A 13,807-nucleotide genomic window follows, 5' to 3' on the forward strand; every position below is an offset into this window, starting at 1 on the left:
CAAAAAGTTTGTCCCTTTATAGTGTCATATATGTTCATAGGGATTTTCTGGAGCTAATCTTTGTTCGAGAGAGTTCTAGTATGGTTTTGAGAGTTCAAGAGATGTTCATCCACACTTGTACTTAATTAGTTTAGTGAAATTTTTTCTACTTGTTTGTAAATAGGTTTTTTTTTTTTTAATTAAACTATGTAATATTGGCGTTTTCTTTTTTTCTTTTTTTCTTTTTTTGGTTACGAGTTGCCCTTGATCCTTTCCCAAAAATATGAATTTTGTGTGGGTTTCTATAAAACTATAATATTTTAGAAGCTCAAAAAGTAGGGTCATGGCAACCCAAGAACGAAGACATATCTTATATAAATGTTTAAATGATTAACACGAGAAAAAGAAAAAAAAATCTCGAATAATTATTGAGCTCAAGTTAGATTTGGTTTATCTAATATTTATTCGTAGCATAGAAATATGATAACCTACAACATAAAGCAAATAATAATCTCTCAATGCTTGTCTTGTAACCATGGTATTCTTCCACCAGAAGTGCGGGTATAGCAATAAATAATTGGAGGTACTGCCCTTCCTTATTTTAAAAAAAAAAAAAAAAAAAACAAATAATAATGCAAACTTTTGCATGAGTAACTTTTGAATAAATTATTATATCTTATACGCATCTATTGCATCTCCACTTTATTTCTTTTCACAAATCATATGTTGTTGTAGAGTTCAATGAACATGAGGAATCTAATTTTTTCAAGAATTCTGATAGTGCCATACCATCCATATGCATTTGTAAGAAAACAATCTGGAGTACATCCAAAAAGAATGCACAAAAAGCCCAAGCCATGAAAGATCATAGTATGCTTCTCACAAACCGATTCAATAATTTATTCTAGTAGAATGTAGTATGTTCGCTTTCCCCATGGTAGGAGGTCACAAACAATATCACAATACACCAAATTAAAGTTTTCCTGCCACGGAAACAAACTTTACACCATAAACAAGAAGAAGAAAAAATGGTATAAACCATTCATTGAGAATAAGAACAGTTATACCACAATGTTCCAATGTTTTCAAATTTGGGCAACTGAGTTTTCCTTTATGGGTGCATTTCTAACACTTCCATTTACATTATTGTGATTGCTAGAAGCAAGGAAATTGGTATACCATCTTGCAGACAGCTTGGGAATACGTTCGAGGGTCAGGAAATCAACATAGTAGAGTCCAAATCTCACACTGTAACCATAAATCCATTCAAAGTTGTCGAACAAGCTCCACACAAAGTAGCCACGAACATCAGCTCCATTCCTAAAGATCGAGACATAGAGAACTTGTTCATTGATTCCATCCACTCCTTTTCTATATGGCAAATTAGATTCAATAATGCTGTGTTTGGGAGCATGGATTTCGGGTCTTGAATTTAGATTTGAGCGGATTTAGACAAAGTTCAACACAATTTTGTATTACATTTTATCCAAATCTATACAAATCCAAATCCAAGACATCCCCTAAACATAGGATAAGAGTATTTCATTTTGAAAGTAGTTCTTTCTTTTTCTCCACAATTTCAACAAAGGAAAATTATCTCAAATGTAGTCTAGTTACCGAATGGCTCGTGCTATGGAAGCAAGGTAGCCCTTGTGGTATTCTACTCGCTTGACATCATGCAGTAACTCTTGCTGTCCATCTTTGGGGTCATTCTTCTGACTTAGTCCTAAATCACCAAAAGAAAGCAATTTTTTAGGTTTTTGGTTAACACTATAATCCTTCTTTTGTCTTTAATCTTACAAGGACAACCAATTTTCACTGACCATTTTCAGTCACGAACATAGGCTTGTTATTGTATCTTGTCTTAAGATAATTGATGAGCTTCTCCAGCCCACTTGGAACAACAAAATTTTTAGGCATAGCTGTCTATTGGGAGAAAAAAAAATTTAAGTGTACTAACATAGAAATTTAAAAGAGAAAACATGAACTGAAAGATTTCTAGGCAAGGATTTTAATGGACACCTTTTCTCCAATGGGAACACCGTCTCGTTCCCCAGTTCTGTAAACAAAGCCTTGGATTGCATTGTTTCCGGACTGACAAGGAGAATAGATGCAGTCCTTGGCATATAGAGTTGAATAATGATTAATGCCGATGAAATCGATACTGTCCTTCAGGTTGTTTGATTCAGAAGGCGAGAACTTTGGCAGGTCACTTCCAAGAAAATTATGCATCTCAAGAGGATAATCTCCTTTGAGGAGTGGATCCAACACCCTACTCATAAAAAATGAACACTGGAACAGCTTAGTTCATGAAGGATCTACCCCAGATGAAAGCAGGATTGATGACAGTGGAGAAAGGAAAAGTTCTAAATTTGAAGGAAAAACTCAAGTACAGTTTAAAATGCCATTTAAGGTTCAGTTTCAGGCCAAAAGAAAAACCAAATAAACAAACAAAAAGTAAAACATGAATAACAACAGTGAATTCCCGTCAATTCGCATCTGAAATCCAATCCCTATTTAAATTTTGAACAGGATATAAGGTCTTAACTGCCAGATGCAGGATGTGCAATTAGCCTCTTTCTGTGTTCTGATCAGCCCTGAATTAGTTCCTTTCATGCCCCCCTTACTTTTTTCCTATTTTTTATAACAACGACTTCTTAACAAAAAACAGCACAGAAAAACACAACAATACACAAAAGACATGTTAGGACCTTGTGAGCAATCAAAAAAAATTGAGATACCAGAAATTTACGTGGTTTGGTCAAGATCAATCTACATCCACGGAGCACACCACAATTCACTTAAACCGCCGGGAAAGAAAATACAATTCTCTCAAGCCTCTCTTCTCTTTTACTCACACTCTCTTCTTCCTCTCTTTTCTTTTCTGTGCATACTATCTCTCAACAGCTCCTTTATTTATGGGTAGCTAGTAATCAATCACAATTAATTACAATAAATCAAAGCTAAGAAGTTTCATTCATCTAAAATAAATGGCACAGCTTGCAAATGCGTCTCCAGCTTGCAGCTCACGCGTCTCCAGCTTAGCTCACGCGTCTTTTGACTCTAGCACAACAATCTCCCACTTGGAGACAGAGATATCTCCTTAACCAGTATTAGTATATAAATAAATGATGTGCTCAAAATATGTCTTCAAGTATGAAGACCAACTGAAATTGAACACAACTTCAGCTTCTCTGTAGTCACCACCTTAGTTAACATATCTGCCGGATTTCTGCTATCTTGGATTTTTTTAAGTGTCAACACGCCATCTTCCATCAGAGATTTGACGAAGGGATAACGCAATCCAATATGTTTAGTTTTGGAATGAAATGCGGAGTTCTTTGTCAAATGTATCGCACTCTGACTGTCACTGTACAAAACATTCCTCTCCTGCTTTAATCCAAGCTTCGTTAACAAACCCTAAAGCCAAATCATCTCTTTACTAACTTTTGTCACTACTTCTTACATCCAACTAATAGCTGTTGTGTCAACAGTGGATATATATTTGGTGGTGCTTCTGCGATGATCAATTTCACCTACAAAATCAACATCTACAAACCCTTGGATTTTTAATTTGCTTTTTCCGAAACATAGGTACTTATCGATAGTGCCACGTAGATATCTCAAAATCCACTTCACTACTTCCCAATGTGTCTTCCCTGGATTTGACATATACCTGCTGACAGCTCCCATTGTTTGGCCAATATTTGGTTTAGTACCAACCATAACATACATGAGACTTCCAACGGCTGAGGCATATGGTACCTTAGCCATGAAGTCTTTTTTTTCATTTGTCTGAGGAAACTGATCCTTAGAGAGATGGAAGTGACCTTCCAGTGGTGTATTTACAGTTTTGGCGCTGCTCATGTTAAACCTCTGTAAAATACGGTTGATGTACTCTGACTAAGATAACCGCAACGTTCCTTGTTGCTTATCTCTAGAAATCTGTATCCCAAGAATTTACTTTGCAGGACCCAAGTCTTTCATATCAAATTCCTCTAACAATTGCTGCTTCAATTTTCTGATATCTTCTATATCTGATCCTTCGACTAGCATATCATTAACATATAACAATAGGATAATATAGCTAGTACGATACCTCTTGAAGTAGCAACAATGGTCGGCATTACACTTCTGAAAATTGTTCCTCTGCATACAGCTGTCAAATTTCTTGTACCACTGCCTAGGAGTTTGTTTGAGACCATACAAACTCTTCCTCAATTTGCATACAGGATTCTCTTTACCTTTAACTGAGAAACCTTCTGATTATTGCATATAAATTTCCTCATCAAGATCACCGTGAAGAAATGTCGTCTTCGCGTCCAACTGCTCAATATGTAAACCCTTTGAGGCAACAATACTCAAAACAGATCTGATGGTTGTCAACATGACAACTAGTGCAAAAATATCAGTGTAGTCAATTCCTTTCTTCTATTCGAAACCTTTGACTACTAACTGAGTTTTATACCTCTTGGATCCATCATGCTCTTTTTTTATTTTGTACATCAATTTGTTGTGAAGAGCTTTTTTACCATTAGACAACTTAACTAGTTCTCATGTTTTGTTGGAGTTAAGAGACTTCATCTTGTCTTTCATTGCAAGCTCCCACTTGCTCAAATCTCCTGCCTGACATGCTTCAACATAGCATTCAGGTTCTCCTCCATCTGTAAGAAGTAAATGATTCACATACATGTTGGGCTTTTGTGGAGCCTAGTTGCATTAAATTTGGATGATAACCCGACTTTTGTTTAATGAGAGATTTCTATCCTAAGGCTTAGTCCATGGAGTGAAGGATTGGGTCGTAAGAGTTTTGGTTGTCTTTCTTATGTTCATATTGATTTTGATGCTCGTAGTAAACTTAATGCAAAGTCCAAAATATGCTATTTCATTGGCTATGGTGATGAGAAATTTGGTTATCGGTTTTAGGATGAACAAAATAGGAAAATCATCAAAAGTAGAAATGTAATATTTAATAAAACAAGTTATGTATAAGGATAGGTCAACTATAGTGTCAAATGTCACAGCGATAGATTAGAAGAAATCTGAGTTTGTTAACTTAGATGAGTTGACTAAAAGTGCTATCTAGGAAAGGGGTGAAGATGACAAGGAGAATGTAGAATCACAGGCAAATCAAAATACACCTATAGCTGCAGTCTGTAGATCTTCTAGGACCATTAGACCTTCACAGTGTTATTCACCTACTCTAAATTATCTCTTGCTAATTGATGGTGGTGAGCCAGAGTGTTATGATGAAGCCTTGCAGGATGAAAGTTCAAGAAAATGGGAGTTAGCTATGAAGGATGAGATGGATTCCTTGTTGGAGAATCAGACATGGGAACTGACTGAATTGCCAGTATTGAAGAAGGCTTTGCACAACAAGTGGGTATATAGAATAAAAAACAAATATGATGGTAGCAAGCGCTACAAAGTTAGATTAGTTATCAAAGGGTCCCAGCAAAAGGAGGGCATTGACTTCACAGAAATATTTTCTCCAGTTATGAAGATGTCAACAACTAGTTTGATACTAGAAATGGTGGCTGCAGAAAATCTACATCTTGAGCAGTTAGATGTGAAAACGGAATTCCTTCATGGTGACTTGGAGGAAGACATCTACATGATTCAGCCAGAAGGGTTCATTGTCTAAGGAAAAGAGAATTTAGTCTACAAATTGAGAAAGAGTTTGTATGGTATAAAACAAGCTCCAAGACAGTGGTATAAGAAATTTGATAGTTTTATACATAAAATTGGGTTCAAGAGATGTGAAGCTGATCACTATTGTTATGTTAAGTTCTTTGACAATTCTTACATCATTTTACTGTTATATGTAGATGATATGCTCATTGCAGGGTCTAGCATTGAGGAGATTAATAATCTGAAGAAGCAATTGTCAAAACAGTTTGCAATGAAGGATTTGGGAGTTGCAAAGAAAATCCTTGGAATGAGAATCATTAGAGACAAGGCTAATGGTACATTGAAGCTTTCATGGTCCGATTATGTGAAGAAAATTCTCAGCAGGTTCAACATAAATGAAGCTAAACCAGTGAGCATACCCTTGGGTAGTCATTTCAAACTAAGCAAGGAATAGTCACCGAAGACAGAAGAAGAAAGGGACCATATGAGCAAGGTGCCCTATGTCTCAGCTATTGGCAGCTTGATGTATGTTATGGTGTGTACAAAGCCAGAAATTACACATGTAGTGGGAGTTGTGAGCAGATTCATGAGTAGGCCAGGAAAGCAGCATTGGGAGGCAGTCGAGAGGATTCTGAGATATTTGAGGGGTTCATCAGATACATATCTTTACTTCACAGGTGCAAGTTTGAAACTACAAGGTTATGTAGACGCTGATTTTGCTGATCATAATGATAGTAGAAAGAGTACTACTGGGTTTGTATTTACTCTAGGTGGTGCAGCTATATCTTGGGCTTAAAATTTGCAAAAGATTGTTACTTCGTCTACTACAAAAGTTGAGTATGCTGCAGCAACTAAAGCTGGAAAGGAGATGATTTGGATACATGGTTTCTTAGACAAATTGGGTAAGAAGTAGAAGATGGACATTCTACACAGTGACAGTCAGAGTGCAATTTTTCTTACCAAAAATTCGGCTTTTCATTCAAAGTCGAAACATATACAGACAAAATACCACTTTATTCGTTACCTTATTGAAGATAAGCTGGTAATACTTGAAAAGATCTGTGGATCTAAGAACCCCACAGACATGTTAACTAAGGGTGTTACTATTGAGAAGTTGAAATTATGTGCAACTTTAGTTGGTCTTCTAACTTGAGGACAGGAGGATAAGTTGTAGGAATGAGGGATTGTTCATTTGGAGGATTGCAGTCGATATTGGTGATTGAACTAGTCTCCAAGTGGGAGATTTGTTCAGCTTTTGGGGAGCCTAGTTGTGTTAAATTTGGATGATGACCTGACTTTTATTTAATGAGAGATTTCTAACCTAAGGTTTAGTCCATGGAGCGAAGGAAGAGGGATTGTTCATTTGGAGGATTGTAGTCGATATTGTTGATTGAACTAGTCTCCATATGGGAGATTTCTTGGGCTTTTATGGAGCCTAGTTATGTTAAATTTGGATGATGACTCGACTTTTGGGCCCGTTTTGTAGCCCATTCGGAACCCTATGCGCAACATATAAAATGATTGTTTTTTGGGTGATTAGGGTAAGTGGTCACACTTCGCGAGAGAGTGAGAGAGAGAGAGCATTGTACCGCCACACTCTCTGCATTTTTTTTCTTGATAACAGTGAAATCCTTGAAACTTCGTGGACGTAGGCAAAATTGCCAAACCACGTAAATACTGTCTTGTGCGTGTGATTGATTTTTCTTTAGCATATATTCTTTCTCTATTTTGTTTCTCATAGGTTTCGGGAATTTGTTGTTAATTGCCAACAATACTTCCTATTTGGTACATACTGCCGAGAAGATCTCCTAAGCTCTGGTGTTGAAGTAGGAGGTGGTGGTGCAACAATCTGCTCCACAGGTTCCTCTGCCTGAGGATTCTCAGTATTCTTCTGAGGATTCTCAGTGTTCCACTGACGTGTCCTTAGCCTTCTAAAATATCATCCACATCTACAAAGGTTGTTTCAGACTTTATATATTTTGTTGTGTGTCTATCTTTGTACATCACCTTTTCATTAAAAAATCACATCTCTGATTCTGATCACCTTTTTGTTTTCATCATCCCAAATGCGATACCCATATTCATTTCCACCATAACCGATGAAAGTGCATTTCTGGGATTTCGGATCCAGCTTATTCCTGACATGATCATTGATATGTACATATGCAACACAACCAAAAACTCTTAAATGTGAAAGTCTTACCTCTTTATTACTTTATATTTCTTCTGGTAGATTATAGTCCAATGGTACTGATGGACTCCTGTTAATTAAATAAGTTGTTGTGTTGACTGCTTTTTCCCAAAACATCTTTGGCAAGCCTAACTGCATACGCATGCTTCTGGCTTTTTCTATCAACGTTCTGTTCATCTGCTCGGGCTACGCCGTTGTGTTGAGGCGTACCTGGCATAGTTCTTTCCATTATGATACCATGCTCATAGCAGAATTTCTTGAATTCGGTGTCAACATACTCACCATCGTTATCTGTTCTCAGCTTCTTGATTTTCAAACTAGTTTCATTTTTTACTATTGGTTTCCAAATTTTAAAAGCATCAAAAACATCATATTTATATTTCAGGAAGTAAACTCATACCTTTCATGAATGATCGTCAATAAATGTTACAAAGTAATGCTTCCCACCTATGGATGAAATGGTCATTGGTCCCCATACATCTAAATGGACTAGCTCAATTCTCTCCTTCTTTGGGGTATTGATGTTTGTCCGGAAACTGATCCTCTTCTGTTTCCCAAATATGCAATCCTCACATGTGTCAATCTTCACCGACTGTAAATCACTTAACTTACCCTTTGAGTGCATCACTCTAAGTCCCTTCTCACTCAGGTGTCCAAGTTGTTGATGTCATATGTTACTAACATCATTTCTTGTAGCAACTGTAATATATATGCATGCATTAGGAGTTACATAAAAAGTACCACTTTTCTTACCTCATGCAATCGTCAGTGCACCATTCGAAATCTTCCATTCATCACCAATGAAAGTTGTGTTATATCCTTCATCTATCAGTTGACCAACTGAGATCAAATTCTTCCTCAGATCTGGAATATATCTGACATCTCTCAGCTTCCATACTGACCCATTCATCTCGATCTTCACTGTCCCCTTACCACCAATGTCGCAAGGTTGATCACTGCTAAGATATACTTTACCAAAATTACCTGAGGTATACTCCTCTAGGCAATCTCTATTGCAAGTGGCATGGAATGAAGCTCTAAAGTCTAACACCCAAGATTCCTTTTTGCTCTCCAAAAAGCAGATCAACATATCATCATTTTCTGAAGCAACATTTGCTTCTATCTTTGCCCTCATCTCATATTCTTTTTTTAGACTTTTGTACTGGTTATTGTAATGACCAGTTTTTTCATAATTCAAGCACTCAACAATTTTTGTGCCCTAGGAACCTGTGTCTTGAGAACCTCTAGAATTTCTGGATTTAGACCGCCTGGACCTAGATCTACCACGGTTGTTTGATCGTCAATGTCCGTTTCCTCTATCTCGACTTTCATGTTCAAGTCTGAACTCGAAGTGGAACCATAGTTTGACTACATTCTGATTTCTTCCGTTAAAATCATGTTGACGACTTCATCGTATACAAGCTTTGATTTCCCTACAGAGCTACTGATTGCAGTAACAACACCATTCCAACTTTTGGGCAACTGACTAAGAATTAGTAGGACATGAATCTCACTATCAAATGTAATCCCGACTGAAGCGAGTTGAACCAACAACTCGTTAAAATTATTCAAATGTCTGCTAAAACTTTCATTTGCAAATATGGTCATAGTAAATAACATTTTCATAAGATGTACCTTATTAGCGGCTGACGACTGCTCGTACATATTAGAAAGTGCATCCATCAGAGACTTGGTGGATGATATATGCTTGATATTAAATACCACAAATTTTGGCAATGTCATTCTGATAGCTCCGAGAGCTTTCCAGTCAAGCAACTCCCACTCGTCCTCATTCATAGATGTTGGCTTACCCTTCAATGGTAAGTGCAACTCCTTCCTAAACAAATAATCTTTAATCTGCATCTTCCAGAAACCGAAATTGTTGCCATTGAACATCTTAATCTTTGAACTCTTTTTGTTCGACATCTCGATTCGCTGATCTAGAGATGGAATTACCTCAAATGGAAAGCACAGTTGGATTTGTAACGATCGAAAACCTTAGAAATGATTTAATTCGTTTGAGAAACGGACCCAAAATGACTCCAAAAAACTCGGTCAAAGTTCATGTCAAACTTGGTCAAATTTGGTCAATGGTGCTGACGTGGCAAGTGCTGACGTGGCACTATAGGACCCACCAGCTGGCATGGCAGTTGACGCGGCGCTGACAGGATGCCGCTGACATGGACTAGTTGGGTCGAACTGGATACAGATCCGGATCGGGTGTGGTCTGGGTCTGGAGTAGGGGTTGGGTTGGTCGGGGTCTGGAGCAGGTCATCGAGTCGGGTCAAGGCAGTCGGGTGAGGAAGACGCGTGACGCACGTGCACGCACCTGCCTGTGAGAACACAGACCGCTTCGGCAAAGGGCATGTTGACGCGTGTGCTTCCGTCCGAACTCCTTTCAAGCTCCGGCTTGCACTAATGGCTTCGTCTCAGCGAGGTGAACATGATGGTGGCCTCAAAATTTAATTTGTCATTGGACAAAGCTTTGATTTCAGTGAAAATCTCTAATCTAGCCTTTTTGCTCCAAACCAGGCTCTAATACCACTTGTTAGGACCCTGTGAGCAATTAGAAAAATTGAGACACCAGAAATTTACGTGGTTCGGTCAAAATCGACCTGCATCCATGGAGCACACCACAATTCACTTAAACTGCCGATAAAGAATATACAATTCTCTTAGGCCTCTCTTCTCTCTTTCTCACATTCTCTTCTTCCTCTCTTTTCTTCTCTATGCATACTATCTCTCAACAGGTCCTCTATTTATTTGTAGCTGGTAATTAATCACAATTAATTACCATAAATCAAAATTGAGAAGTTTCATTCATCTAAAATAAATGGCACAACTTGCAAACACATCTCCAGCTTCTGGTTCACGTGTCTCCAGCTCAGTTCACGCGTCTCCTGGCTCAAGCACAAGACAGTCTCACCATTAACAAAGGAAAGAAAAAGGATCCAACAATAAACTTTCCCACTTAACATCCCAAAACAGTATGTCTTGATCCACACACCTCCCAAAAGAAATCAAATCATGCATCTTCCAAAAGAAATCAAATCATGACATCCTCCATTTCCTTGTGACAGTAAGAATGCTTCACTAAAAATACGAATGTGCGTGCAATTATCTTTGTATGGCTGATTCTAATTGTCAAATTGAACACAATCTCTTTATTAGTAAATTAGAAAAACAAAACATAAAGCCAGTTGACCAAGAGTCGTTTAACCACTAACCTTCTAATTTTTTCTATTTTTTTTTTTTTTACTTTTTTGTTTGAGTGTTATCCTCTTAAATTGACTTCTTCGATTCTTTGCTGCAGCCAATAGCAGAAACGTGAGTGCTTACCAGGCAACATCAAAAGCCAGGGCTCGAAGTGCAGCTTCATGGTCCAGTTCTTGGTCAGTCAATGGCTCGTACATGAATGAATGCACAACCAACCCTATACAACCACCTTGCTTGGGCTGCTCTAGTATAATAATACGATTAGGGAATCACAGTCCAATTTAGAAATGATTAGTTATTAATGATCTTGTAATAACATCTTTTGCTTTTTAACGTGCAGCAGTGCTTACCGCGCACTCATTACCTGATAATGTTTTCGGTAGAGATGAACAGCCTTGGCATGTGACAATAACATGTTATGCACCACCACAAGGGGTTCCCTTTCAGAGTTGCCAATAGAACAATTGCCGAATGGAGCAGAACAGTGACCTGGAGGATAAGTTCCCCACAAATATCCCAATTCTGCAAATACGTTTGGTTCATTAATGGTAATCCAGTACTTCACCCGATCGCCAAACTTCTTAAAACAAACTTCAGCAAAATGAACAAAGTCTTCCCTGCAAGGAAACAATGTCCCAATGCAATTTTACTGAAAATTTTCACTTCATAAAACAAAAAAGAAAAGGAATCGCACTTACTGTACTAAAGGACTCAGAAAACCCCCATATCGGTCCTCGAGTACCTGCGGTATTTCTAGATGGTTTATGGTAACAAATGGCTCAATTCCTGCACTAACACACAATTTAGCCTTGCACGCAGAGTAGGAGTGTTCTTGAGACTCTAGGTTTGGAAGAAAATAGAGATGCTTAAATTCAAATTTTTTAACATATTACCTTTCAGTAAGAGATGATCTATTATGTTGTTGTAGAACATAAGTGCAGCTGTATTAATTGCACCGGTTCTTCCTCCTAATATAACTCTAATATACCGTCAACCAATAAATGGGAAACAATAAGACCTAATATTTGATCAAGCAGCTCTAATATCAAACTGCTTACGAGGTAAAATCCTGGCCCAAGAAATGGAGAATCGATATGCGTTTACCCCAAGAGAATGTATCAACTCAATGTCCTCCTGCATAAATTGAACCCATTAAAGGGGAAAGAAAAAAAAAAAAAAAAAAACTGCTTTACAAATTTTCTTAAAAAGTGAACAGTTGGTTGTCAAGGAACCTGTGTAGAGATGAACAAAATGATTATTCAACGATCATGGAATCATTTTTCATTTGCTCGAAGAAATAAATGGTAGATATGAATCACTTATGAGAAAGCAAGATTCTATTAATAGATATTGAACAATCCAAAGCATCCATACAGGTATAAAACAGTCGTTCAGGATAAATACCAAATAGCGATGATAATGGTCGAGGGCAACATCACCATTATCTCCCCCTTCGATATTTCCTGGAATAGTTGGATCAAGGACATGTCAAAGCTCAAGAGTATTGTGTTGGACATGGTTATCTCTACTATAGGAAAATTCACTAAATATCATTGGTTATCTTAACATTCTTCTCAAACTCAAGGTGACAAACACACTAAAATTGTAAAAGTTGGAGTGTTTGATTAAGTTGCATTAAGCAATAAACTTCTAAATTTGGTCAAGATGGCACAGTAACATCAAGAAATGAGATGAAATTCAATAATATATACCTGGAACGTGGCTAAAAACATCCCAGTTGTTAAGGCTCTTACCATCTTCAAGAAATGCCCCTTCAATCTGCACCATACCATAAAACTCAGAAAGCAGCATAAACTCGAGAACCCATGAGAAGATACGAAAGATGATTCCAGAAAAAAAAAAAAAAAAAAAGCAAGCAGGAAGAAAAGCACAGGCCTGGTACGATGAAGTAGCAGCTCCAAAGACGAACCCATCTGGGAACTGACTTCGGCTGATTTCCTCGGCGTAGCTTTTGACAGGACGCAGAACAGAGTAGGGTAGGACGAGAAGGAGTAAAGAGATCACCAGGGCTATGAAATTTTCCATACTTTGGAGGTCAATGGCTGCAATTGGATTTTTCCATATATATATATATATATAGAAGACCAATAATCGCAGGGGTTCTCAATCATACTGTGTCATTCATCCATCGCCGTTTTTTAATATATTTATTATGTTATTCTACACGCATTTTATTTTATTATATTTTTTCTGATTTTTCTGCTGAATTGATCACTATGTTTTCTTCGCGTCTCTGCATTTTGGATTCATTCATTCATTCAGTAATTTTTTGGCATAATTGATGCCATTTTCACCAGGGAAGTTCTATCTGAAAAGAAGAAATAGAACTGAAAAAAGATCATGACTCGTGTATGTCTTCTTTCCGCCTCTTGACCTTTTTTTTTTTTTTTTTAACATAGAAACTGTAGCAACCAACGTGCCCTTCAGACCCCTGGTGTGGCACCAAACTTACTGATCGGTGTCCTCTACCTCTAGGTCTCACTGATCAGGGTAAAGTCCGGATGCAGACACGACTTCTGTGCATCAGTTGGACATTCGACCAACCCAACCCCCGGGACACATCTCCATTACCATCCACGGTCCCCGTTGACTCACTATCCACAGTCTCCAGTGGCTCACAGAATAAACTCTTACCATCCACAGATATCGTTGGTTCTATGAGTGTATCTACCTGAAATTAAACCTCTGGTACTCCTTTTTAACTTGTTGATACTTTTCCACCACGCCATGTCGAAGGTAAGGGTGTACAAAATTTATCGAAAAACCAAG

The 13,807-nt window shown here is 37.7% G+C and overlaps 1 protein-coding gene across 1 annotated transcript; it reads right to left on the minus strand.

Annotated features, from left to right (window-relative positions):
• Nucleotides 1-862: 862 nt before the first annotated feature.
• On the minus strand, nt 863-13,072 carry LOC131160182 (beta-glucosidase 18-like). Its single transcript, XM_058115574.1, has 12 exons — nt 12,914-13,072; nt 12,730-12,796; nt 12,422-12,480; nt 12,076-12,151; nt 11,911-11,985; nt 11,716-11,803; nt 11,382-11,634; nt 11,141-11,256; nt 2,002-2,251; nt 1,803-1,905; nt 1,597-1,705; nt 863-1,299 (listed from the first exon to the last, which is right to left on the minus strand). The coding sequence occupies exons 1-12, from the start codon at nt 13,061-13,063 to the stop codon at nt 1,065-1,067; spliced, it is 1,581 nt and encodes a 526-aa protein (XP_057971557.1). The 5' UTR covers nt 13,064-13,072; the 3' UTR covers nt 863-1,064.
• Nucleotides 13,073-13,807: the final 735 nt, after the last annotated feature.

Source organism: Malania oleifera, chromosome 1 (genome assembly GCF_029873635.1).
Source record: "Malania oleifera isolate guangnan ecotype guangnan chromosome 1, ASM2987363v1, whole genome shotgun sequence".
NCBI lineage: Eukaryota > Viridiplantae > Streptophyta > Magnoliopsida > Santalales > Ximeniaceae > Malania > Malania oleifera.